The sequence below is a fragment of the Ornithorhynchus anatinus genome, chromosome 1 (genome assembly GCF_004115215.2).
Source record: "Ornithorhynchus anatinus isolate Pmale09 chromosome 1, mOrnAna1.pri.v4, whole genome shotgun sequence".
Taxonomy (NCBI): Eukaryota; Metazoa; Chordata; class Mammalia; order Monotremata; family Ornithorhynchidae; genus Ornithorhynchus; species Ornithorhynchus anatinus.
In genome coordinates this window covers 51,082,676-51,109,658 of record NC_041728.1, presented here as the reverse complement: position 1 = coordinate 51,109,658, position 26,983 = coordinate 51,082,676, and the positions used below count along the sequence as shown (strand labels likewise).

General features: G+C 41.3%; 2 protein-coding genes across 5 annotated transcripts in view; one reads left to right on the top strand and one right to left on the bottom strand.

Moving 5' to 3' along the window:
- The window catches only part of TDP1 (tyrosyl-DNA phosphodiesterase 1), a 74,040-nt gene extending 64,834 nt beyond the window's left edge, over positions 1-9,206 (bottom strand). Inside the window, exons 1-5 of the mRNA XM_029075608.2 lie at positions 9,159-9,206; positions 6,579-6,669; positions 5,684-6,234; positions 4,372-4,415; positions 1,904-1,959 (exon numbers count right to left, since the gene is read on the bottom strand). Of these exons, the coding sequence (XP_028931441.1) occupies positions 1,904-1,959; positions 4,372-4,415; positions 5,684-6,230 (647 nt within the window). The 5' untranslated portion in view covers positions 6,231-6,234; positions 6,579-6,669; positions 9,159-9,206. The remainder of the gene's footprint in view (positions 1-1,903; positions 1,960-4,371; positions 4,416-5,683; positions 6,235-6,578; positions 6,670-9,158) is intronic.
- Positions 9,207-10,193: 987 nt separating this feature from the next.
- Positions 10,194-26,983, top strand: part of EFCAB11 (EF-hand calcium binding domain 11) — a 108,987-nt gene continuing 92,197 nt past the window's right edge. For all 4 annotated transcript variants that reach the window (XR_485608.2, XM_001507024.4, XM_029068809.2 and 1 more), the window contains exons 1-5: positions 10,194-10,274; positions 13,082-13,177; positions 16,061-16,106; positions 17,466-17,567; positions 19,853-19,943. Coding sequence is in view for 3 of the 4 variants with exons in the window: in XM_001507024.4 (XP_001507074.2) it covers positions 10,209-10,274; positions 13,082-13,177; positions 16,061-16,106; positions 17,466-17,567; positions 19,853-19,943 (401 nt within the window). In the remaining variant the exon portion in view is untranslated. The remainder of the gene's footprint in view (positions 10,275-13,081; positions 13,178-16,060; positions 16,107-17,465; positions 17,568-19,852; positions 19,944-26,983) is intronic.

Here is a 26,983-nt window from a genome sequence, read left to right as displayed (position 1 = left end):
TCAACCTAGCCAAAAACACTATCTTCACTTTTCATCCTGATGCGTTTATTTAGCTAATCTACATAAGAGTAACTGAAATCTACCATTTTTACTCATTTGCAGTTTCCTCAGTCTCATCAGCCATTTCCTGTTCACTTTCAGCACACTGGTTTTGTGGGTCTATAGTTCAGCTCTACAAAGATAGTTTTCTTCCTTGTGAATATAATTTCTACCCACAGGGAATTAGCTTAAACACATGTCTGATATGCTATTTTTGTATTTTCTCTTATCTACAAAGCCATCCTTTTTTTTTTTTTTTAAACCTTCAAGCATTTATATGATGGCTGCATTTTTCCTTATTGGTTTTCTTTTCTCCACTAGCCTATCAGATAAAGCTCCTCAATTTCTTCATTGTGGTTCTTGCATTTGCAGATTTTGGCCTTACTTTTTGCCAGCTTAGCTATCTGCCTTCCCCCAGTCTAATTTGGCCATTATCCTAAAATTAGAATAAACTTCATCCTCAATGAAGAAACGAAAGTAAAGAAGACATGCTGGTCGACTAACAGCAATGTACAGCAAAAAATATTTCAGTTCCAGAATTCAAGGAGATGTATTTTCTTCATAGCTTGTCAGATTCAGAAGACTACTATACAAACAGTTATCTGAACTCAAGACCAATGGATTACCCCTTCAGAGAGATTTTCACATACAGAACAACAAAGGAAGTTGCTTATTTTACCCACATCCCATAGGAGGTAAGTAACAATTTGGATTAAAAGTCTCAGAGCACAAAAGGAATGAGGAACAAAAACAGCAAATTGACACATTATATTTACTGACCAAATTTCCTAGGAGATCTAGAGAAGAAAAATGGACTGATCTATCTAGTGCTAACAAAAAAAGCTCCAGGTTTTTTTGACACTCTCTTCAATAATTTTGTCATCAAATCTATGTCCTATTTGATGCTTCAGAATCCTGTCGTGGAAAATTTCATAGAAATACCAGTAAATGTTGCCTGTATCACACAATACAGAAGCAGTGTGGCCTACCTGAAAGGGCAGAGGCCTGGGAGCCAGGAGTCCTGGTTTATAACCTTGGCTCTACGACCTGCCTGCTGTGTAACATCAGGCAAGTCACTTAACCACTCTGTGCTTCAGCTTCCTCATCTGTAAAATAGGGATAAAATACCTCTTCTCTCCCCACTTTAGGGTGTAAGCACTACGTAAGACAGGGAATGTTCAAGCTGCTTGTATGGCTTCTACCCCAGCACTTAGTACAATGTATTTAGTATGTTGTAAGTGCTCAAATACTGCAATTATCATCAATAATTATTACTGCAATTCAAGAGACAGGATCATCCCTGTACAAAATTCCAGGCTGCAGAATAAAAAATTTTAGAGATTAAAAAAACACTAAATTAAAAAAAATTGAAGAACAACATGCTATTTTGGATCACTTTTCAAGGAGTTTTGATACCCCTTTTGTTACTTCCCTTGACCATGCTATCTCCTCCTTTCATTGCCCTTACAACGGAAGCATTACTAGAGCACTTTGGTTGAGCATGTGATATTTTTCTATCTATCTGTTCTTTAGGAAGACCACAAGGGACAATTCTTAAGATTTAGAGAGTGAATAATAATAGCTGTCAAAAAGTTGTTCTTTTCTTTATAACTAATTTTTGTTCATTTTGTTATCTAGTAAGGTGCTCATTCACTCTATATAAAGTCACAATCTCTGGCATTCTTGAGGTACCAATCTAATACAATTAAAAGGTAATTTATTGTAGTGTGTTTCCCCCACTAGACTTGTAAGCACCTTGAGGGCAAGGATCATGTCTACTGATTTTACTGCACTCTCCCAAGCATTTAGTACAGTGCTCTCCAAACAGTAGGCAATCAAAAAAAATACTATTGATGAAACATACCTGAACTCTGGAGGATACTGTTTTATAAGCCAATCCACATCAAAGCAGTAGTTAAACTTAGAAGAAAAAGAAAAACATTAAACTATATGTAGTTCAATCAAGCATTGTCTATATGCTGAAATTCTGAAATTAAAATCACAAAACACTAAATTAACTGAGCACTCATGTGCTTTGAGGGAAAAGACAAACCTTGTACTTCCTCACAAGTGTTCCTAATCCTTCTCCACACTCTGAGGATTCTTAGTAAATGCACAATTGACTGATTGTTATTCCTATTATGTGCCAACACCTCTTTGAACCCCAAAGGACAGCTATATCATATATAGCTATATATACATTACATTATGTTCCAACACATTTGTAACAAATTTATTATATAAATCTTTCCTGAAAGATGAATTCCATATGTTCATATCAGTAAATTAAGACTCAACAAAGTAATTTTGTCTGACTTTATAGCAAAGCTACATACTTTCCACATCCTCACATTTGTAAATACAGTTACATTTGCTTAATTCATGGGAATTTTGAGGAAAAAAAAGAATATGCTTGTAATGCATTTTTTGTTCTCTTAAAAGGAAGTTACTACCCATAAAAATCAATGGATGAAGTTATTCTTTTTTTCCTTCCAAAATAGATTCCTAAAGGATCCCTGAGATTAAAGCTTTAAGGCCACATTTTTTGGATTACGGTCACACCTCCTTCTACAAATAAGCCCTCTTTTTCCTGACTCCCTCTTCATTTCTGGGCCATCTAGAATCTGTGACCTTTGGGTATTTGGTATTCGCTCCACAGATCTTGTGTACATATCTATAAATTATGTAATGTAAATTATTTATATTAACGTCTGTCTCCCCTCTAGACCATAAACTTATTTTGGGCAGGGAACATATCTTCCAAGTCCATTGTACTGTACTCTCCCAGGTGCCTAGTACAGTGCTCTGCATACAGTAAGCATTTGATAAACACCACTGATTGATTAAAGGTTTTCCAAAGTGTTCTGAACAATACAAAATTGATTGAATCACTTAAATCACAAAGTGAACTTACAAACCAACTTTGTAGACAGCCCTCCAAACTAAAAGAGCCCATTAAATGTGAACTGTTCACTCAACCAATTATATCCAAGTTCCTATCAAAGCCTCCTGGTCCTTCCCTTGGTAGAACCCCATTAAGGGTGTGTCACCCACAGGTACCAGGCCTGCAGGGCTGAGGGGGGCTGCCACCTCTATGTAAAATCACCTCATTACTCTATTACAACCCAACCCACCCACTTTGTTCCTCTAATGCTAAACTTTTCACTGTACCTTGATCTCACCTAGCTCACCGCCGATCATTCACCTATCTCCTGCCTCTGGCCTGGAGCGCCTTCCCTCCTCAAATCTGACAGTTACTCTCTCCCGCTTCAAAGCCTTATTGAAGGCACATCTCCTCCAGGAAGCCTTCCTTGACTAAGCCTCCCCATTCCTCTTCTCCCATTTGTTCTTCTCTCACTCTCTTCTGTATCGCCCTGACTTGCTCCCTTTGTTCTTCCCTGCTCCCAGCCCCACAGCACTTATGTACACATCTGGAATTTATTTATATTAATGTCTGCCCCCCCCCATTTCTAGACTGTAAGCTCATTGTGGGTGGGGAATGTGTCTATTGTATTGTACTCTTCCAAGCACTTAGTACAGTGCTCTGTAAAATCAAGATGAGTTTGGGACAAGCAACCCCTTCTACGCTACCAAAATTAAATATCTTCACTCTTCCCAGATGAATATGTTGCTTTTCCAAATGGTAGAGCCCAGTGCATCCGTAAGCCTGCACCAGCCAAAGTGAGGGTTTTCCAATTTTTCTAGTGGGAGAAACATTCTGGTGGCAACTATCCACATGTGCATTGAACCTGACCAAGCTGCCAGGATACATGAGTAGCCAATGCCACACAGTAGCCTGTACAAATTTGGGGTCTGGATGGACTGGACTCCAAATTTTCAAAGACTGTTGGGCTCTGCCTGGGTTCTGACGCCTGCAAAACGGTATCTCATAGATAACCTCATCTTTCTACTCTCTTATTTGTCCAAAGAACACAAGCAACTTGCTCAATACAAATTCACTCATTTCCTTCCCTTCCTACCTCTATGAAATAAAGATTCCCTTAGAAAACAAAACCAAAAAGTAATCAATCATATTTATTGAGCCCTTACTGTGTGCACAGCACTGTACTAAGCAACTGGGAGAGAACAATATAACACTATAACAGAGTTGGTAGGCATGTTCCCTGCCAATGAAAGTGAGAAAACTGCTTTTTTTGTGTAGATTGCTGCCCCATTTACATTAGGTCCTGGTCTTACTTTAAAATTGCTGTAAACGATGCCTGCCAAAAACACGGAACCCACCTTAGGCTGCCAATATCAACTGCATTCTTACTTGGGGCTTCTAATAAATCTTCATACACTAAAAATGGAAAACATACCCAGAAAACTCACCTGAGCAGAAGACACAAGTGTTCCCAAAAGAGGAGATAAAATGTCTGTTGAGGGGAAAAAAAAAGCATGCATCAATTATTAAAAACTTGGACCTGGCGACTATTTTCTATAAACACTAATCAGTACATTCTAGTCACAAGTTAAAAGCTGACTTTTTTTTCTGATATTTGTTATGGACTTATTACCTGCCAGGCACTGTTCTAATCACTGGGGTACATACAAGGTAATCAGGTTGGACACAGTCCATGACCCACATGAGGATCACGGTCTTAATCCTTATTTTAAAGATGAAGTAACTGAGGCACCGAGAAGTTACGTGACTTGCCCAAGGTCATGCAGCAGACAAGTGGTGGAGTCAGGTTTAGAACCCAGGTCCTTTTGACTCCCAGGCCCATGCCCTACCCACAAGGCCATACTGCTTCTCACTGTGACTCGAAAAAAGCACAAAACAAAAGAAGCCAATGTTTAAAAAAAAAAAATCAAATATGTCTTTTTACTTGTTACAATATCTCTGACCACGTATTTTACAATTTTTGTACATGCCAGGGGAGGTTAAACTTTGGCACATAAGACAACTGACTTTTCTGAACCATACATTTTACAGCTCTCTACTTGCCAGCTGCTTATCTCTTTCACTATGAGTTCTGGGTAAAATAGGGATTGAGTCAGATTTCACTGCTTTGGATCTATCTCAGTGTTTACCACATAGTAAACACTCAATATAATAACTGATGGTTCCAGATGGATTTTATCTCCACTCACTTCAAATGGTTCTTCAAGTCAGATTCACTTCCCCAAGCCCCTGCCTCAGTTACCCAGTATTCTCCAGCCCCTGCTGAATTAAATGGGAAGGAGAGATGACATGTCATATCTCTTAGGAGCTCAGGATCCAGTCTCAGGGGTGAGCACCTGAAGATGATCTTTATGACATTCGAAGGATCGGTATACTGGGGACCTCAGTACACACAGTAAACTTCTGGTTGGTCACATATAACATCTATATGGCTACAAAGCCTCAGCATTGCTGCATCCAGGTTGAAAACTAGGAGCCACTAGTAAGGACAACGTTAACATGTCACATTGCTATCAAGACTTTGAGAAAAAACTTCATGTGGAAAAAGAAATCAGGAGGCAAAAAAAGAACACGGCGCCAAGCACCAGGAACACTAAACAGAATATAAAGGACCAGCTTTTAGTGTGCACAATGTGGCCAGGCCTGGACATCCTGCAACGGCCTTTTCAGCCACTCGGACACATTCTCTTTCTAAATTCCTTACCTGTGCAGTTTGCATATTTGAAACTACATTCTCACCTCTAATATGAAGTGCGCCAGAGTTGTATTTTGGCATAATTCCTTTGACTTTAGTGAGGTAAAATCTGAAGGGGTTTCCTTTCCCCATAAGGTCCCAGATGTCTTGGGTTTCATCTGAACTTTCATATTCCTCTTTCAAATCTTGACTGATGGGTGATTGGTCATGTTTGGCTCTATGAGAAGATGGCTCTTGTGGAGAACACTTTTCTTCCTTGGGGATCACTTTCTCAGTGCACTTTGGCTTATGTTCTGGTTGAGCCTCATCATCGCTACTTGAAAGGCACCAGCCTAAATCTTCCTGGGAACTTTTCTGTCTTTTTGCTACGGAGATTTTAGCAGACACACTTTTATCATCAAATTTTACAGGTGATATCTTCCTTCTATGAGCAATTTTCCTAGCTTCAGAACATGTGTACTGGAGCCCAGCTGTTTTTTCTTCTTCAGAATGGACTTCAGAAGTAGATGGCTTCTCAGTGTCAACCTTTTCATCAGCACTTTCATCACTACTGGATATAGTCCATTTTCCATGATCACTTTCTTGAGTCATATTTCTACATGAAATAAAAGTCATTACATTTATAGAGCATGTGTACTAAAACATTTGCTATTTTTCCAAAAAAAAGACAGATTAAATAATTTAAATTTATAAAGTCACTTTAATTAGGATGTGGAATTTGCCAATTTTTCCAAACTGTTTCCAGTTTTACCCTCTGTTACACAACATTTCCATGAGTAAATGCTTTCAAACTAATTAAATTCCATCATTCGGTACAGGAATACCACCAGGGAAAATCGTCACAAGTAAGTTTCAAAGCATAAACGTTGCACAGAAAACAGTGCATCGCTCAGCATTCCCTCTTATTCCTAATATGCTGCTTGTGGGAAGGCAACTTACCTCTTGGTGAAACTGAAGTCCTTCAAGGGATAATTTCTACAACCTCTTCAAATATTCATGTATCATCTGATCATCTAGTTCACTGACAAATCTAAAAATAAAAAATCATATTTTGACATTTACACCAGTGAGAAATAACAATAATAATAATTATTATTATTATGGTACTTGTTTAGTGCTTGCCATGAGTCAAGCACTGTCCCAAGCACTGGGGCACATACAGGTTAATCAGGTTGGCCACCGTCCAGTGTTTATATCCCATTTTAGAGACAAGTGTCTCTAAATAGATACACACAGGTGATAATATTAAATCCCAACAAAGACCTGGTACTAAGCAGGTCTTGGAGAAAACCAAAAATTACCCAGCTCCATTTCTCCACAATTTCCAGAAATTGTGATGTCTCCACCGAAATTCTCCTGGCATTTTCAAATCTCAACTGGGCTTCAGGTTCCTGAAGAACTTGTTTATTTTCACCTAGCCCCTTAGGGAGACAGAAGCCTTCATTAACACTAAAAAGGAATCTGAATGCCTCTCAATGCATCCTTGTAACAGGTGGTGAAAGAAGCAATTGCAGTGGACCCCATCAGCCAGAAAGTTCAACAGAACAGATTACAATGGACGTGGCAAAGTGCTTATTTAAACCCTGGAAAGTCATTAGCCGTTTGGGCCCGAAAACATTACACACACATATGAACTTGGACAAGTCGCTTCACTTCTCTGTGCCTCGATTACCTCATCTGTAAATTGGTGATTAAGACTGAGAGCCCACGTGGGACAGAGCCGGTGTCCAACCCGCTTAGCTTGTATCCACCCCAGCGCTTAGTACAGTGTCTGGCACATAGTAAGGGCCTAACAGGTAACACACACACACACACAAGACTGTAAGCCCCCGATTAGACTGTAAGCCCATCAAAGGGCAGGGACTGTCTCTACCTGTTACCGATTTGTCCATTCCAAGCGCTCAGTACAGTGCTCAGCACATAGTAAGCACTCAATAAATACTATTGAATGAATATACATACACACACCTATGTGTATATCTATGTGTTTGCAGGGAACATATCTATCAACTCTGTTTTATTGTACTCTCCCAAACACTTAGTACAGTGCTCTAAACAGCAGGTGGTCAGTAAATTTGCATGATTGATTTTGTATGAGTGAGTGTGTACCTTCCCAGACTAAGCCCCACTTTTCTTCATCTCCCCCTCCCTTTGCTCTTCCCCTCTCCCTGCCCCACAGCTCTAGTTGTTATTGGTATTTGTTAAGCGTTTACTATGTGCCAAGCACTGTTCTAACTGCTGGATAATAATGATTATGGTATTTGTTAATCACTTAATATGTGTCAAGCACTGCTTTAAGAGCTGGATAATAATAAGGATTGTATTTAAGGCCCTACTATGTGCCAAGCACTGTTCTAAACACTGGGGTGGATACAACAGAATCAGGTTTTCCCATGTGGGGGCTCACATTCTTAATCCCCATTTTACAGATGAGGGAACTGAGGCCCAGAGAAGTTAGAGAAGCAGCTTGGCTCAGTGGAAAGAGCACGGGCTGGGTGGGTGAGTTAGTTAGCTCACGGTTAGTTAATGCCCATTTTACAGATGAGGTCACTGAGGCCCAGAGAAGTGAAGTGACTTGCCCACAGTCACACAGCTGACATCTCACCTCCTCCAAGAGGCCTTCCCAGACTGAGCTTCCCCTTTTCCCTCTGCTGCCTCTCTACCCCCCACCTCCCCTCAGCTAAGCCCCCTTTCCCCCCCTTTCCCTCTGCTCCTCCCCCTCTCCCTTCCCCTCCCCCCAGCACTGTGCTCCTCTGCTCATTTGTGTCTATTTTTATTACCCTATTTATTTTGTTAATGAGGTGTCCATCCCCTTGATTCTACTTATTGCTATTGTTTCTGTCCTTCTGTCCCGCTTAGACTGTGAGCCCGTCAATGGGCAGGGAGGGTCTCTGCGTCCGAATTGTCCTTCCTTCATTCATTCAATAGTCCATTCCAAGCGCTTAGTCCAGTGCTCTGCCCATAATCAGCGCTCAATAAATACTACTGAATGAATGAATGACAAGTGGCAGAGGGGCGGGATTGGAACCCATGACCTCTGACTCCCAAGCCCGCGCTCCTTCCCCTGAGCCACGCTGCTTCTCTTGAATAAATGCAAGGCCTTGCTTGGGAGCAGCAGCCTGGAGCCTCCCCCTTCCCTCTTCCTCCCCGCCGCTCGGTTGTTTTTCGCCTCCATCCACCGGGGAGTAATAATAATAATAATAATATGCATAATTATTAATTATTAATTATAATGAATGATGCTGATGGCCATTTTTTTAAGCGCTTACTCATCATTGATCATAATTATAATGAATAATGACGCCGATGGCCTTTTTTTAAGCGCTTACTTTGGGCAAAGCGCCGATCGATTGATCACCCACCGCTCATCGATCGGGAGCATTGACTGAGCTCCGCCCGGGTGCGGAGCACTGGGCTAAGCGCTGGGCAGAGGACACTAGAAGAGGAGGGCGGCTGGGGGGGCAGCGAGGGTTTCCGCGGCCCCGCCGCCCATCCCGCCTCCCCCCCGACCCCACTTACCGACCACCTGAGGGTAGCAGCGCTTAGGACAAGGTTGGCGCACATGGCAGGCGTTTAAGAAATACCGTCGTTCCCGGCCCCGGCCCCGCCCCCGCCCTAGGCCACGCCCACCGTTCTAGCCCCGCCCCCCGGCCGCGGGTCCGTCCATCCCATTGGTTCCTTCCCTCAGGCCCCGCCCCCGGATCGGGATTAGGCCACGCCCCTGACGAAGACTGCGGACCGGTCCCGACCATCCCATTAGCTCCGCTCCCGCACTAGGACACGCCCCCAGGGCAAGCCCCGCCCCGCCCCCGAGCCCGCTCATCTCATTGGCTCCTCCGCCCCGCAGGCCCCGCCCCCGGGCCAAGCCCCGCCCCCGGCCCCCGCTCATCTCATTGGCTCCGCCCCCCCACTAGACCACGCCCTCAAGTCAAGCCCCGCCCCGTCCCCGAGCCCGCTCTTCCCATTGGCTCCGCACTGGGCCACGCCCCGTATCAAGCCCCTCCCCCAGCCCGGGCCCGCTCATCCCATTGGCTCCGCCCCGCACTAGGCCACGCCCCCAGGGCAAGCCCCGCCCCGCCCCCGAGCCCGCTCATCCCATTGGCTCCGCCCATCAGGCCCCGCCCCCGGACCAAGCCCCGCCCACGGGTCCGCTCATCCCATTGGCTCCGTCCCCCCCCCTCCGCCTTAGACCATGCCCTCAAATCAAGCCCCGCCCCGCCCCCGAGCCCGCTCTTCCCATTGGCTCCGCATACCAGCATTATTTTTATTAACAAATCCCAACATAATTGTTATTATTATTATTAACAACAAATACCAACTTTATGATTATTATCAACAAATACCCACATTAATATTATTATGTAACGGCCAAACGAGAAGGTGGGACTTTGGGAGCATCCGAAGAAGGGGGCGGCTGCTCCTCCCGATTGGCTGGCCAAGTCGCCGCTCTGACCAATCAGGGGGCGGAATCAATAGGGGAAAGAAACTGAAGGGGGCAGGCGACCAATAGGAAGAGGCGCGGCGGCGGTTGCTAGGTGAAAACCGCGGCTGCTCCCTGCCCTGGTTGCCATGGTTACGGCCATGGCGGCCTCCGCCCCCCAAAGCCTTTCCTCCGCCCGAAGGAAATGGGTGCAAGTAGGTGGTTCGGCCTCTCTCCTACTTATCACTTTCTCTCCTTGTGTCGAGACGAGGCCTCCTGGTGCTTTTAATCCATCATTATTACCGTACTTGTGAAGGGCTGACTAGGTGCCAAGCACTGATCTAAGCGCTGGGGTAGACTCAAATCGGTTTGGACCCGGCCCCGAGGGGCTGACAGTCTTGGGTCGAGAAATAGATCAAATAATAAAGAAGAATTGTGGTGTTTGTTAAGCGCTTACTATGTGCTGAGCACTGTTCTAAGCGCTGGGGTTGGTACAAGGTCATCAGGTGGTCCCACGTGAGGCTCACAGTCTTCATCCCCATTTGACAGATGATGCGACTGAGGTCCCGAGAAGTGAAATCATCATCATCATAATGTTGGTATTTGTTAAGCGCTTACTATGTGCAGAGCACTGTTCTAAGCGCTGGGGAAGATCCGGGGTCATCCGGTGGTCCCACGTAGGGCTCACAGTCTAAATCCCCATTTGACAGATGATGGGACTGAGGTCCAGAGGAGTGAAATCATCATAATGTTGGTATTTGTTAAGCGCTTACTATGTGCAGAGCACTGTTCTAAGCGCTGGGGTTGGTACAGGGTCATCAGGTGGTCCCACCTGAGGGTCACAGTCTTCATCCCCATTTGACAGATGATGGGACTGAGGTCCAGAGGAGTGAAATCATCATCATCATCATAATGTTGGTATTTGTTAAGCGCTTACTATGTGCAGAGCACTGTTCTAAGCGCTGGGGTTGGTACAGGGTCATCAGGTGGTCCCACGTAGGGCTCACAGTCTAAATCCCCATTTGACAGATGATGGGACTGAGGTCCAGAGGAGTGAAATCATCATAATGTTGGTATTTGTTAAGCGCTTACTATGTGCAGAGCACTGTTCTAAGCGCTGGGGTTGGTACAGGGTCATCAGGTGGTCCCACCTGAGGGTCACAGTCTTCATCCCCATTTGACAGATGATGGGACTGAGGTCCAGAGGAGTGAAATCATCATCATCATCATAATGTTGGTATTTGTTAAGCGCTTACTATGTGCAGAGCACTGTTCTAAGCGCTGGGGTTGGTACAGGGTCATCAGGTGGTCCCACGTAGGGCTCACAGTCTAAATCCCCATTTGACAGATGATGGGACTGAGGTCCAGAGGAGTGAAATCATCATAATGTTGGTATTTGTTAAGCGCTTACTATGTGCAGAGCACTGTTCTAAGCGCTGGGGTTGGTACAGGGTCATCAGGTGGTCCCACCTGAGGGTCACAGTCTTCATCCCCATTTGACAGATGATGGGACTGAGGTCCAGAGGAGTGAAATCATCATCATCATCATAATGTTGGTATTTGTTAAGCGCTTACTATGTGCAGAGCACTGTTCTAAGCGCTGGGGTTGGTACAGGGTCATCAGGTGGTCCCACGTAGGGCTCACAGTCTAAATCCCCATTTGACAGATGATGGGACTGAGGTCCAGAGGAGTGAAATCATCATAATGTTGGTATTTGTTAAGCGCTTACTATGTGCAGAGCACTGTTCTAAGCGCTGGGGTTGGTACAGGGTCATCAGGTGGTCCCACCTGAGGGTCACAGTCTTCATCCCCATTTGACAGATGATGGGACTGAGGTCCAGAGGAGTGAAATCATCATCATCATCATAATGTTGGTATTTGTTAAAGCGCTTACTATGTGCTGAGCACTGTTCTAAGCTCTGGGGTAGATACAGGGTCATCAGATCGTCCCCCGTGGGGATCACATTTTTCAGTCCCCATTTTTACAGAGGAGGTCCCTGAGGCCCAGAGAAGTGAAGTGACTTGTCCAAGGTCACACAGCAGACAAGTGTCGGAGCCGGGATTAGAACCCACAGTGACTTGCCCAAGGTCACACAGCAGACGGGTGGTGAAGGTAGGATTAGGACCGTGACCTTAGCGCTTAGAACAGTGCTTGGCACATAGTAAGTACTTAACAAATGCCATCATTATTATTCTGATTCCCAGGCCTGTGGTCTATCCACCAAGCCACACTGTTTTGTGTCGGAAATCTCTGCTGACTTCCCTCCCAACATGCAAAGATGCAGCCCACTGTTTCATTTGGGAAGATCAGGGGATGGTTGTTTTTTCCCACTTTTTAAAAAAATATCATTTGTTAACTGCTTATTCTGTACTAAATGTTGGGGTAGATACAAGATGATTGGGCACAGTCTTGAACCCACATTGAGTGTTGGGGTAGATGCAAGATTGGGCACAGTCTTGAACCCCACATTGGGTTCACAGTCTTAATCCCCCATTTTGCAGATGAGCTAATTGAGGAACAGAGAAGTTAAGTGACTTGTCCGAGGTCACACAGCACACAAGTGTCACAGCTGGGATGAGAACCCCGGTCCTCTGCCTCCCAGGCCTGTTCTCTTTCTACTAGGCTTCCTGGGGAGTTGCAGTAAGCGTGTTTTTTGAATTTTTTTCTTCACTTATTCTATGGCTCCTCTGGTTAAATATGTACCTGCCCCATACAATGCAAAGAAATATAAGGCAAATTTAGTATAAGAAATGAGATTCCTCAGCATTCTTTTGCATAAAGTAGCCAACCTAATGAAGAAGCCCATTCTGGACAGGGAGTGTCTCTCTTTCTTGCTGTATTGTACTTTTATTGTACTTTCCAAGCGCTTAGTACAGTGCTATGCACACAGTAAGCACTCAGTAAATACGATTGAATGAATGATGACTTTTGCTTTGAAATTTTGAATATGGTGCTCATGGAGAAATCAAAAACTTAAAGCATTCTTGTTTCAGACACTAAAGCACCATAATATTTTCTAGGTATTTAAAGTGTGTGATGAAGGAAACAAAGGATATTTAAGCAGAGAAGACTTCAAAGTTGCTGTGGTAATGCTGTTTGGCTACAAACCCTTGAAGGTATATATAGATTTTATTAAGACTTTATGTTGGAGTGTATATTAATAGTTATATTACTAAGTGCAAAGCACTGTACTAAGCACCAGGGTAAATACAAGCTAATCAGGTCAGTCATGACCCCCTTACTTAGAAGGGCCTCAAAATATAAGTAGGAGGGAGAAGAGAGATCCTTATTTTGCACATGAGGAAACTGAGGCACAAAGAAGTTAATGAATTGACTTGCCCAAGGTCACACAGTAGGAAGTCACACTTCATACTCCCACATTGTTTTAAAAAAGATATTTAAATGCTTAATACTACTAATAATGGTATTTATTAAGTACTTACTATGTTCAGGCATTGTACTAAGTACGGGGGTAGATACAAGCAAATCAGGTTGGACATAGTCCATGTCCCACCTAGGGTACACAGTCTCAATTGCCATTTTACTGGTGAGGGTAAGTGAGGCACAGAGAAGTGAAATGACTGCCCAAGGTCACACGGCAGACAAGTGGCAGAGCTGGGTTTAGAACCTATGACCTTCTGACTCCTAGGCCCGGGCTTTGTCCACTACGCCTTGCTGCTTCTCTAGTCAGATGTTATATGGTCTGACTCTAGTTGTTGTATGTTGGGAAGCAGTGTAGCTCAGTGGAAAGAGCCTGGGCTTAGGAATCAGAGGTCATGGGTTCTAATCCCGGCTCCACCTGTCAGCTGTGTGACTTTGGGCAAGTCACTTAACTTCTCGGTGCCTCAGTTCCCTCATCTGTAAAATGGAGATTAAGACTGTGAGCCTCATGTCATACAACCTGGTCACCCTGTATCTACCCCAGCACTTAGATCAGTGCTTGGCACATAGTAAGCACTTGAAGCAGCGTGGCTCAGTGGAAAGAGCATGGGCTTTGGAGTCAGGGCTCATGAGTTCGAATCCCAGCTCTGCCACTTGTCGGCTGTGTGACTGTGGGCAAGTCACTTAACTTCTCTGTGCCTCAGTTCCCTCATCTGTAAAATGGAGATTAAGACTGTGAGCCCCACGTGGGACAACCTGATTCCCCTATGTCTACCCCAGCGCTTAGAACAGTGCTCAGCACATAGTAAGCGCTTAACAAATACCACCATTATTATTATTATTATTAACAAATACCAACATTATTATTATTTTTATTATGTCTTATTCTGAGTGTTTCCAACACTGCAGAGATCAAAGTAATGGTGATGCTGAATCCATTCACAGGACTGAATGTGTCTGCTGCCAAAGGCACTTTTGCATCTTCTTTAACTCCATATAAAACTGAGTCAAACAAAAAGTGGGGAAGACATTTGTTCCATCAGAAGGGGCCAGAAAATTGCTCCATTCTCGGATGTGGATTCCACCATTAATCATCTTACCTCCAGAATATTTCAAACTAAAATGCAGGAATCATTGAAATTAGTGCCACCCCCATAGTCTGCCTTAATCAATCGTTGGTATTTACGGAGCTCTTACTATGTGCAGAGCACTAAACTAAGCTCTTGGGAGAGTACATTAGAGATGGTAGACACTTCTCTGCCCTCAAGAAGCTTACAGTGAAGTGGGGAAGCATTTGGCTCCTCTTCACCCAGGACTACTAAGACTGAAAAGAGGGGAATGGGTTGTTTCCCAGTCCTTGACTTAGCAGTGACCATTGACATATCATGGGCCTCTTTGTTCCTGTGCCGCTGACAGTCCGGGGCCTGATCCAGGTTCTGAGTAGGGTTGGTGCAAAATTTAAGTTCTCACTCTACATATGTAATTGGGATTTTCTTTTCCATGCTAGAAAAGTACTATTAGCTTTTCTTAGTAAAAGAATAATAATCAATCAGTTGTATTTATTGAATGTTTAATATGTGCAAAGCACTGTAGATTATATCAATCATATTATGGTTTGCTATGAGTATGTAAGTGCTGAAGTGGTACTTGGGAGGATATGTGCTGGAGAGTAGAAAAATCAATTTGGGATCGCCTCCTGGAAGAGATGGGATTTCTGATGTTTTATCGTGGATTTGAAAAGAGGAAATTCCAATGAATTAATGGGATTTGTTGAGCACCTACTGTGTGCAGAGCACTGTATTACGAGCTTAGAGAGATATAGTACAGTTCTTTCAAAGCTTTCCTGAAAACACGCTTCCTCGTGGGGGTCATTCTCTAAATAATTTCCACCAGCCTTCGTCATAGCACCCCAATGGTTCCTACGTGCATCCACAGCATTTTAATATGTATTATTTTAAAATTATTTAATTTTTTCTGTACTTTCGCAGTTTCTTGTATCTGTTTTCCCTCCTGCTCCCACTGAACGTCAACACTGTATGTCTGCCTGTTTTACCCATTAGATTACAAAGTCTGCAAGGGCTTAACTTTTGTTGTACTCTCCCAAAATTCTAGTTCCATCAATCAGTCGTATTTAGTGAGAGCATACTCTGTGCAGAGCACTGCACTAAGTACTTGAGAGAGTACACTATAACAGAGTTGGTAGTCCCGTTCCCTGGCCACAACAAACTTACAGTCTAGAGGGGGAGACAGACATTAATTTAAATACATTCCAGATAAGTAGATAAGCGCAGAGGGCCTGAGGGTGCAAATCCAAGTGCAAGGATGACATAGAAAGGAGTGGGAGAAGAGGAAATGGACGCTTAGATGGGGAAGGCTTCTGGGAGGAGATGTGCTTTTAAAAAGGCTTTGAATTTGGGGAGAGTGATCATTTTACAGACTGCCGTGCACACGTATTGAATTAATAGATTTAAGGTGACTTGCATGTCTTATAAACTCCTCGAGGGCAGGAATTGTGTTCTTTACTTCTCTTCTATTTTTTCAGTGCCTAGTAGAGATCTCTGCACAACATAGGTGCTCAATAACTATTTTTAGTGATGATTTCCTCTTCTCTGTTTCAGATGGAAATAGATTTAGTGATTACTTCGGAGAAGCAAAACACATCAGGTAATTTGAAAATTGCTGTCTAAAATTTTGCTGTGCAGGGATCTTATATACTAATTTCTATTGCATTTTCCAAAGACTTAGTAGACTGTTGTGCATGCAGTGACTACTCAGTAAAAATGAATGATGGATTGGTTTGGAGAAGAGGGGTTAAGAAAGAGCGAGTGAGCTAATGGAGTGCCTTAAAGTCAGTGGTCAGAAGTTTCTGCTTGATGTGGAGATTAAAAAAAAGTAACCGAAAAATACATTTGAAATGGGTTGTGTCCTAGGGGTTAAGGGAAACAACAAGGGATTGCGAATCAAGGGACCTGAGTTTGAGTCCCAGTTCTACTACTGGACTACTGTGAGACCTTGGGAAAATCATTTAACCTCCCTGGGGTTTTCTAGTCTGTAAAAGGGAAATGAAATAGACTGTCAAATGTGGGAGGAATGGGGACTGTATCCAATCTCATAACCTTGTGTCTACCCCAGCACTTTGCACATAGTCAGTGCATTTAGTTGCTGCATCAGGATGTAGATTTGAGTTGCCCTATTAAACGGAGGAAGGTAAAAGTATGAGGAAAATTAATGCAGAATATTTTATTAGCTTTGCTCATTTTTAAATGTTGATAGCATGATTTTAAAGACATGTTTTCATTTACAAATCAGAACTGTATTTTATATTTAAGATCAAATCATCACAATGAATTGAATATTTCAAAAAATCCCACTAAAAGGATTACGTTTAGATCATATTAGAACTCATTTTAATACAAATTGTATTCATAACATTCAATCTAGTGTTATCATGCTGGCCTATTTTATTATGAGTCACAGGAAACCAGGCCTAAGGCTGCTGTACATGTCATCAAGTTTATGTGGTTCTGGGGATGGTGCCAATTTTATTGTTTATGTGATATCCTCTGCACCTTTATCGATAATATGCACCTTTTTAACCTGGTTTTTATTAATCAGGGGAAAGGTGCTATAATGATTTTTAATAAAGAGGAAGAAGAGGTATTAAGAAAAAAACAAAAGAAAGTGAAGAAGTTGAGATGCTGGCTTTGTGGCACTGAAGGAGTATCCTTCCTAATTTTTGAAGGTCATTTCACTCTTATGGCCATGATGTCTTGGTCAGTAGACTGTGTTTTGCTTTCATAGATCAGAAATTTAGTCCTTACTCATTGTTGGGTCTAAAGACAACACTTGCTAAGGAATTGAGCTTCAAAGATGCTTGTGGATACTGAAGTCACAATCTCTAGAAATGAAAGTAAAATTGTATTATTCATCAAACGAATAAATGAAAAGCCTAATCGTATATTAAGGATATTCATTCATAGGGAATTCATCTTTGTTAACTTATTTTTTTCTTCCAATATTTAGGCATACTACTTGAAGAATTTTTAGACTTCATCAAGAAAAGGAAGGCAGCCCAACTACATTACGATGAAATAAGGCAGATCTTTACAGCTTTTGACAGGAAGTGTAAGTTTGTGGTCCCTGAATAGTTCTTAAACCAAGATTTTCATACTACAGAAAACTTGAAGATAAAGCAGTATCTTTTCCAGAAATGTTCCAGTGCTCCTTGAGGACTTTTTAGTTTGTTTGAAAAATGGTTCTCTACAACCTGTTTTTCTAATGAACCTGGGGACCCTTAGATTTTTGACTCCATAAGATATATCACCAAATCACTTATAGAATAACTGTGTATATGGGCTGGCTGAGAGAGATTGAGAAAGAGAGAATGAATAAGAATAAAGAGTGAGGTTATCCTGCCTCAGCCGTACTTCTGTTTCTGACCCAGACCCAATTAGACCTCCACCCACAGGGAGAGGTACATATATGTGTGTATATATGTACATATTTATTATTCTATTTGTTTTATTAATGATGTGTATATATCTATAATTCTATTTATTTATATTGATACCTGTTTACTTGTTTTGATGTCTGTCTCCCCCCCTTCTAGACTGTGAGCCAGTTGTTGGGTAGGGATTGTCTCTATTTGTTCCTGAATTGTACTTTCCAAGCACTTAGTATAGTGCTCTGCACACAGTAAGCGCTCAATAAATACGATTGAATGAAGGGGTACAGCTGAAACATATCTTGCTCACTTAGCAATCAAATGGTGAGACATGCACAAGACCAATTTCAGGAATCCTTCAATAAAAGTCCTGCTTGGATTGGAATTCTAGGGACCAGCTCAAGACCAGCTAGGCCTGAGCTGAGGCCAATGACTTTAGTTTTCCAAATCTGGCACTGAATTTCCTTCTCTTTTGGGCAGTGCCAATTGGCCGCCCAGGATGGAGGCAGGAAACAGAAGAAGGGGAATTGCCCATGCAGACAACTGTGTGCTCATGTATTGCAGGGCTTTGTAGTTCTATGAGACACAAGCAAACTCCAAAAGCATACTATATGTTCATCTGCATGGTGGCACCACACCTACCAGGAACATTAGTTCCCCTGCTAGCTTGGATATTGAGTGCAGAAGGCTGGAGGCCTGACATGGAAGGAGTGCATGTCCCTTTCCACCCTATACTGCAGGATGGCCTACTTTTGCAGCAAGCTGTTCTGCATGGATTAAGCACAGGATTTTAAGACACAGAGAGTTCATGTTTAGTGCCCTTGTTCCCCATGTGCCACAAATTATGAAACAAATTGAATAGTGCATCTTAATTGAAGGACTGAAAAGAAACGGTCCTTCAATTTAAGTACAATAATGGTTGCATTTCACAAATATAACGACATTATCTTTTGTCAAGTCCCAAAGCCAGTGTTCAGAAATCTTGCACTCTCATGATCCAAGTTTGAATTCATCCGTATTCTAAGCTTGAATATTGTCATGTAAGACAGTGATGATCATGGCCCTTCTACTTATCCAGGGAAAGTAGTAGTTTATTCTAGATGGGAAGAAAAAGACCAGTGTAACCTGTGAGCATTCAGTACACTCAAACCACATTTTCTTCCTCTCCCCTAGTCTGCCAGGCATAAGGTTATCTAATTGCAAAGAAAATTGTGCAAACATAGTGAAAGGTAAATTAATTGCATTTTGTTTAAATTATTACATTGAAATGTTTTCTCTGTACAAAAGTGCTGTTTCATATGATTGGGTTTATAATACCCAGTCCCAGAGCATGGCCTCGTGGGAGTCAGGAGGCCTGGGTTCTAATCCCAGCTCCAACACTTGCTTGCTGGCTGATGTTGGACAAGTCTTTTAAATGCTCTGTGCCTCAGTTTCCTCATCTGTGAAATAGAGATTCTATAATTTTAATTATAATGAGTCAATTTAATTCTTTTTAATTCTAATTTTTAAATTTTTTAAATTTTTAAATGTTTTAATTCTATAATTTCAATCTAAATACCTGTTCTCTCTTCCCCTGTTAGTTATGTGGGACAAGGATTGTGTCTAATCCCATTGTATTGTATCTACCCTAATGCTTAGAAAAGTGCTTGACACATTGCAAGCTCTTAACAAATACCACAATTTATTATTATTATTATTATTATCATCATCATTATTATTTGTAGTAGCTCACTAAAGGCACAACTGGTGAAGCTACACTAAATTACATGGAATCAACTCCAAATTCATTATCACCTTAGTCAGTTCTAGCAAATCAAATAGCAAATGACCCCAAATACTGTAGTTAAAATTATAGAATTCTCTCATTTCTACTTTTTAAGGGAGAAATTCTTTGCATTTGTAGTTTATAAACTAAAACATTAAAAATGAGCAAGTAATTGAAGTCATGTATTTTATTTTAAACTAGATCATGGGTTTTTAACTTTGGATGATTTCAAAAAAGCATTTGGACAAGTTGCTCCCAAGCTATCTGAAAGAATTGTACTGGAAGCATTCAGGTAAGAGTGCACAGAAATAAAATCTTATTCAGTGAGAAGTATAACTTTTAAATATTAAAAGTTTCAGATGCAGAAAATTAAGAGTTTCCAATTTGCACAGTCCTGTAAGAGATTATATAATAAGTAACATGAAAATTTCAGGGCCTAAAATCTCCTTGAGTGTTTGTAACTTGAAAGTGTGTCTCTACTTCAGAGTTGTCATTGGGTTCTACAGTAGTCAAGACTGTCAAAGATAATGTCTTATGTTTGAAAGCTCCAAAGAACTACTGTTGTTGAGAATTTTGCTATTTTCTGCTCAAAGTAAATGGAGTTCAAGAGAGATATCAAAAACTAGATTAGTTTTTCCAAATCTCATTAGTAGTAACAATTTTCCACTGAGGGATTAGTGTAAGACTAATGAAAATTTGTAGAGCTTAAAGGTTTTTAGAGTTGTGAACAGAAACTGCAATATCAGCCAGTGGATCATTCAAAATTTGCTGGGGATTCTCTCAGATTTGACTTCCTTACCCCATTCCTTTGGAGACAGCCCAAATTTCTCTTGTGGAATTCTACAAACTTCATCACCTTTCTTTTTCCTCAAACTTCCTAAGGATGATTTTTTGTAAAGTTTTGAGTACCCTTCACTTTGTGGTACAGCTCTTCTGGTCAGTTTCAAAGCAAAGAGAATAATTGTGAAAGCAAATATAAGGTTTCTTTTTTGCCTTTTTGAACTTCGACTTATTCTTTCTCCATTTCATCTTGTATTTTCAGGTATTTATTATTAAAGGATTTTTTTCATAATCAGAGGTATTTTCAGTTCATATTTTAACCTCAGTCATAAATAGGTTAGCTATACTGCTTTTTTAAAAAAACCATGATCCTTAGTTGGACAGTGTGGTATTCCAAGCTAACATCTCTTCTGTTACCTTTTCCTGCCTGAGAACTTATTTACCCTTGGCACAAGCAGTGGATTTGGCACATTACTACTCCCTGTCAACTGCCCTATAGCTCTAGGTAGCTCCCTGAGAAACTCCCTGAAGTACCTAGTATAGAACTATAAAGCCTGCTACTGAGGCATAACTCAAACGTTAAAGCACCAGACAGCACTCCACTTCTACATTTAGATGATGAGCGAAAGGGGTAAACACAGCACTCGGTTACAAGAGAAGTGAGTATAAGAGGAGATATCCTCTGTGTCTCAAGATGAGGTATTAAGGGGAAAGAGAGTCTGATCAATTGGATATCATTGCTGATTAAGCCTTTCTGGAGTCAGGGTACTAGAAGGTCATTTGGGGATCCAATTAAAAAAGAAACAATTTCTTTTCCACAGGGAAAAAAAATCCCACAGCAAGCAACCACATCAAAGAGAAAGGCTTTATGTTAGGTTGGGTACCATTGTGAGAATCTTCTGTCAGGAGATGATTTTAAGTAGAATTTGCAAGCTGAAACTCCATCTGATTTTTTTCAGCCTACTTATATTTATTTCATCTGCAATTTTATGAAGTTGTCTTGTCCCCTGCTTTGGGTGCGAAAGGCAGGGCCTGGTATTCTTTTTCCTTTCATAGCTCTGCACCTTTTACCTTTAGAGAAGTAGTTTGGCTTAGTGGAAAGACCCCAGGCTTGGCAGTCAGAGGTAGTAGGTGATAATCCTGGCTCTGCCTCCTGTCTGCTGTGTGACCTTCTCATTTAACTTCTCTGTGCCTCAATTACCTCATCTGTAAAAATGGTGATTAAGACTGTGAGCCCCATGTGGGTCAACCTGATTACCTTGTGTCTACCCCAGTGTTTAGAGCCGTGCTTGGCACATAGTAAGCGCTTAACAAATACCATTATCATCATCATCATCATCATCATTATCATTTACCTCTGGTATAGGCCTTACAGTGGGTACTCAATAAATGCTATTGAAAATGGTGATTTACTGTAAATATGTTTCTGCTCTATTCTATATTTGCTATTTATAAGATCACTTATTTTTCTAGTCATTCTGAGAAGAGGTCAGATCTACAGACACTATTCAATAGATCCTGCAACTTTGATACAGTTATAATCTTATTTCAAGTCCTTTGCTATTTGGGGTTCTAAAATTATTATGCCAAATTATTCAAGCCTTTTGAACAAATATTTTACAGACTTTGAACTTTATTGGCTAGGTTGCAAAATGAACTTGAAAGCACAGTGACTTACTTGAATAACATAATATTTTATTGACATCTTGTTTGTTTTATGATATTTAAGCAGTTACTATGTGTCAAGCATTGTTTTAAGCACTGGATTAGATACAAGTTTATTGTGTTAGACCCAGGCTCTGACCCAGGTGGGGCTCACAACCCTGGACATCTAAGCACTTATATAGTCACAATTACTAGTAGCACCACTTTTGTACAGATCTTATATTCCCACTTATGTAACTACTAATTTATCCCCTTTTCTTAATTCCTTTAGTATCTGTCCCACCTGCTAGATTGTAAATTCCATGAGGGCAAATATTTCTATAAATGCTTTTTTATTCTCCCAAGCATTTAGTATAGTTCTCTTCACATAGTAAATTCTTAGTTGAGAAGCAGAATGGCTCAGCGGAAAGAGCCTGGGCTTGGGAGTAAGAGGTCATGGGTTCGATTTCTGGCTCTGCCGCTTGTCAGCTGTGTGACTGTGGGCAAGTCACTTCACTTCTCTGGGCCTCAGTTACCCTATCTGTAAAATGGGGATGAAGACTGTGAGCCTCTCATGGGACAACCTAATTACCCTGTATCTAACCCAGCGCTTAGAACAGTGCTCTGCACATAGTAAGCGCTTAACAAATACCAACATTATTATTATTATTAGATGATTGATTGACTGACAGTTAATCCTTCTGAATTGAAATTTTCAACAAAAGTTATTTCCATTTCTTTAATCAGCATATCAGAGTTAGTTTTCCTTGGTCAGTGCTGCCATGAATGGTTTCCATATGTGCGTTATATGTAGTATTAAAATTTTGAGAATTTTGGTTCTGTTTTTGATAACCTTTTTCAAAAGATCATGTCTAGAGAGTTAAGAAAAAAACTGAGTCTTTCATTTCTTCTCCTAAATACCTACAGTGGAACTATGCTTAAGGTATATGTTGTGGAGAATTGCATAGTATTCTTTTATTTTACTCCTTACTCATTAAAGATATTGTTTGGAGTCAATGTCTGTATGACAAAGACTGTTCCCAAAAGGAATTATTATGTGTGACAACTCTTTCACCTTCTGGGTTCAGTTTCTGAACTGTCACTATAACAAGTGTTATTGTTCAAGTATCCCATTCCTTATGTAAATATATAGTTGAACAAATTATCCTTGCTATAATGACATTGGTATTCTTTATCAACCGTCAAATATGAAGCCCCTGTCATTCTTTCTCTCAGGGCTAGCCTTTTCTGTCATCCCTGAAGTTTATCAATTTATCTGCACAATGAGAATGCTTTCAAGCCAGTTGCCCTTGGACAAAAAGGAATTAAAATTCTTTTTCTCTTTAGGGTATTCCTCTTTTGTTGTAGGTGAAGATTATTATTACTTTTCCTCATTTATTTGTATGTTTTAGAGTGCTCTACAAACCTTGACTGAATCAGGTGAGATATGTCTCCCCACTCTAGACTGTTAGCTTGTTATGGCCAGGGAACTTGTCTGCCAACTCTGTTATATTGTACTCTCCCAAGTGTTCAGCGCAATGTTCTGTGCTCAGCAAGTATTAGATAAATATGATTGATTGATTTCTATTATTACTTTTCAAATAAGAAAGCACTTAGGTTGTGTGATTGGCTTAAGGACATAAGGAAAATTAGTTAAAGTTAGTATTAGAATTGCTGGTTCAGTTTATGAAGCCAAAACACCTACTGGTTTTCTTATTTCCTTTCTAAGGATCATTTTTTAGAAATATTGGATATGTTTAACTATTCAACACAAGTAAGGAACAATGAAACCCTGTAGGTTTAATGGTAGCCTTAATACAATTTCATTTATTTTTATTTTAGTTTAAATTTTCAACTTTACCTTTATAAGTTCTCTTGCTCGGCTTGAGCTTTTGTAAAAATACTGTTGCATTACATGGAATATGATTTTACTTAAATCTCTAGTAAATTATCAAGTGAAGGCCTCTGAGGAAAAAAAAAATCATAGACGTGTTGAGTATTTCACTCAATCTCTGGTGAAAAGGAATGGTTGATTATCTGACTTAACTGCGAATGAGCAAATGCTTTGTCAACCTAAAACCGAGTACCTTTCTGAAGAGGTTGCAAAGGATCTTCTTAGCCAGTTGGTGGTGCTAAGTGTTCTGTTTAAGAAATCAGCTGAGTACACAGCTCATCTTAAGCATCCTTAATAAATGTATTTATAGCAAGTTTTGCAATATTTAAAGGAAAAAAGACCACAGTGTTAGCTCATAATTATAGTACTCCTATAGGGCAACATAATTTCCAAAGGAAGTATTTCCTTCAAAAACCATCATTCACACCCAGGGTAGACCACTTTAATTGAAACTGTTAGGAAGTCCATATTCCTTTCATTTAACATTAGTTCCCCAAACTGGAAATATTAAACATCGAATAATTTCTTAACATTCAATGCACTTCTGAAGTAGCCACTTGCTCTGGTGAGTACGGGAGAAATTTGATTTCATAAATTTTACTATCCCTGCATACTCATGGCAGAAAACTGACAAATTAGCCTCCCTAGGGGGTGTTAAAAATTTAAAAATATTTTTGATCTGGGCCATTTGATTCTGGGCCATTTGGCTCACTCTGCAGCCTGCCTTGAACTCAGTTAGACATATGTTCGATTGTGAAATGTGTTTGACCCATGTGTTTGGACCTCTAGCCTTTATTGCCACCATCCTAGCTTTGCAGATATGGACCAGATTGATCAAAGGAATCAGCCTGGTCTGTTTGAGTCCAGGCTGTATGACCTGATCTAGGAAAAGTCCCATGCAGAAATTTGAGCTGTAAGATTCTCCTACGAGTTCTGATCCAGTTGGGGATGGCGCTGTTTAGAATTTAGCATTCAGGGCTCATTCATAAATTAAGAGACTTCATTTTCTAACACAGAAGAATGCCATATTGTTGCATCACTTCCAAATGGGGGTAATGATGACAAACTGGGCTTGGGTGGCACCATCTTGTCAGAGCGAGAATCCAATTTTTCCTGTGTCTTTCCCCGAGCTAAGGATATTCATTCATTAATCCATTGTCATATTTACTGAGGGCTTATTCTGTGCAGAGTACTGTACTAAGTGCTTGGGAAGTACAGTTCAGCAACAGATAGGGACAGTCCCTGGCTGCAACGGGCTTACAGTCTAGAAGGGGGAAACAGACATCAAAACAAGAAAAAAGGCATCAGTAGCATCAGCAAAAGCCCATTTAATCAATCAGTCAATGGTATTGACTGAGCACTTATTATGTGCAGAGCACTGTACTAAGCACTGGGTGGCCTGTAATAATTTTACACTCTGGAACTTCTTGAAGGCAGGGATCTCGTCTACTATGTTGTACTATGAGTCCCTGCACTCAGTAAACTCTCAATGAATGTTTTGGATTGATTGGATGACTGTATTTCGGGAGTTATAGGTATGTGGAATTTAATGGGTTTATGTAACAGGATGGTGGTGGTGAAGACAGAACTTTAGCTCTGAGAGCTTTCCCCACTATTCCCACCGAAACAGAAGAGAGCAAGCAAAGGCAAGTTTGAGGGGATAACTAAATAGTTGTATTGTACTCTCCCAAGTGCTTTGCACCCAGTAAGCGCTCAATAAATATGATCGAATGAATGAATAGGTGTACGGCAGTGGGGACTCCCAAGAGTGAAGGCAGCAGAAGGAAAATGATAGGCACCTTCAGGTAAGGAGCAGCATATGTGTTAAGGCATTGACAGCAGGTGGGAGACAGAACATCAGGGCTATTCAGGATGGTCTTAAGGGACATTCCCACAGATGTAGGAGGCCCAGGGCCAGAAGCAGCGTGGCTTAGTGGAAAGTGCCCGGGCTTGGGAGTCAGAGGGCATGGGTTCTAATCCCGACTCCGCCCCTTGTCTGCTGTTTGACCTTGGGCAAGTCACTTAATTTCTCTGTGCCTTAGTTACCTCATTTGTAAAAATGGGGTTTAAAAAAATGTGAGCCCCACGTGGGACAATCTGATTACGCTGTATCTATCCCAGCGCTTAGAACAGTGCTCCGCACTTAGTAAGCGCTTAACAAATACCATAATTATTATTATTATTATTACCTCAAGGAAGCTGTGGTACAGAAGGAATGCAGTCTCCCAACGTCTAGAACACTACTTGGCACATAGTAAGAGTTTAACAAGTACTATTATTATTATTATTGTCTATTGGATGAGCCTTGGTCCAGGCACAAAGACTTCAAGCTGTCTGAAGGAATTGATTATAGAGGTAGTGACTTGTGCAGCTTACTTGCACTCTCTTGTCCTTGCCAGTCACATTCCCGCCGGGACAATGGGTGCAGTGAGCATTTAGTCAGGCAGGGGTGCCGCACATGGGGAAATGCAAGTAAGAGTTTTATTGGCAAAGTCTTCACGGGTTGGAGTAAGTTCAGCATGGACTGATGCCATGTTGTCGGCAAGGTACGGAGCAGGTGGTGGCCAGGGTAATGGCCTAGCTATGGGAATCCTCACAGTCCATGTTAGCCATTTATTTTCCAGAGTCCTGCTCCGTCTGTCCACTACTAGAAACTCTAGGTCGTTGTTTAATCAGGAATTTTCAGCACTGATGGCATATCCCCAACAGACATTTCCCTAATGTTTCACCCTTGACCCATCTGTACATATTTGTAATTTATATTAATGTGCGTCTCCCCCTCTAGACTGCAAGCTCATTGCGGCAGGGAATGTGCCTAACAACTCTGTTGGATTATACTCTCCTAAGGGGTTAGTACAGTGCTCTGTATATAGTAAGTGTCCTGTACATAATAAGCACTCAATCCATATCATTGATGGATTGGCACTGGTGAGTTGTGGGTTGGACTCTGAGGAGGTCTGAAACAGTAGTGGCAAAGTGAAACATGAAGTAGAAGTAGAAGTTAGTCAAAAGAC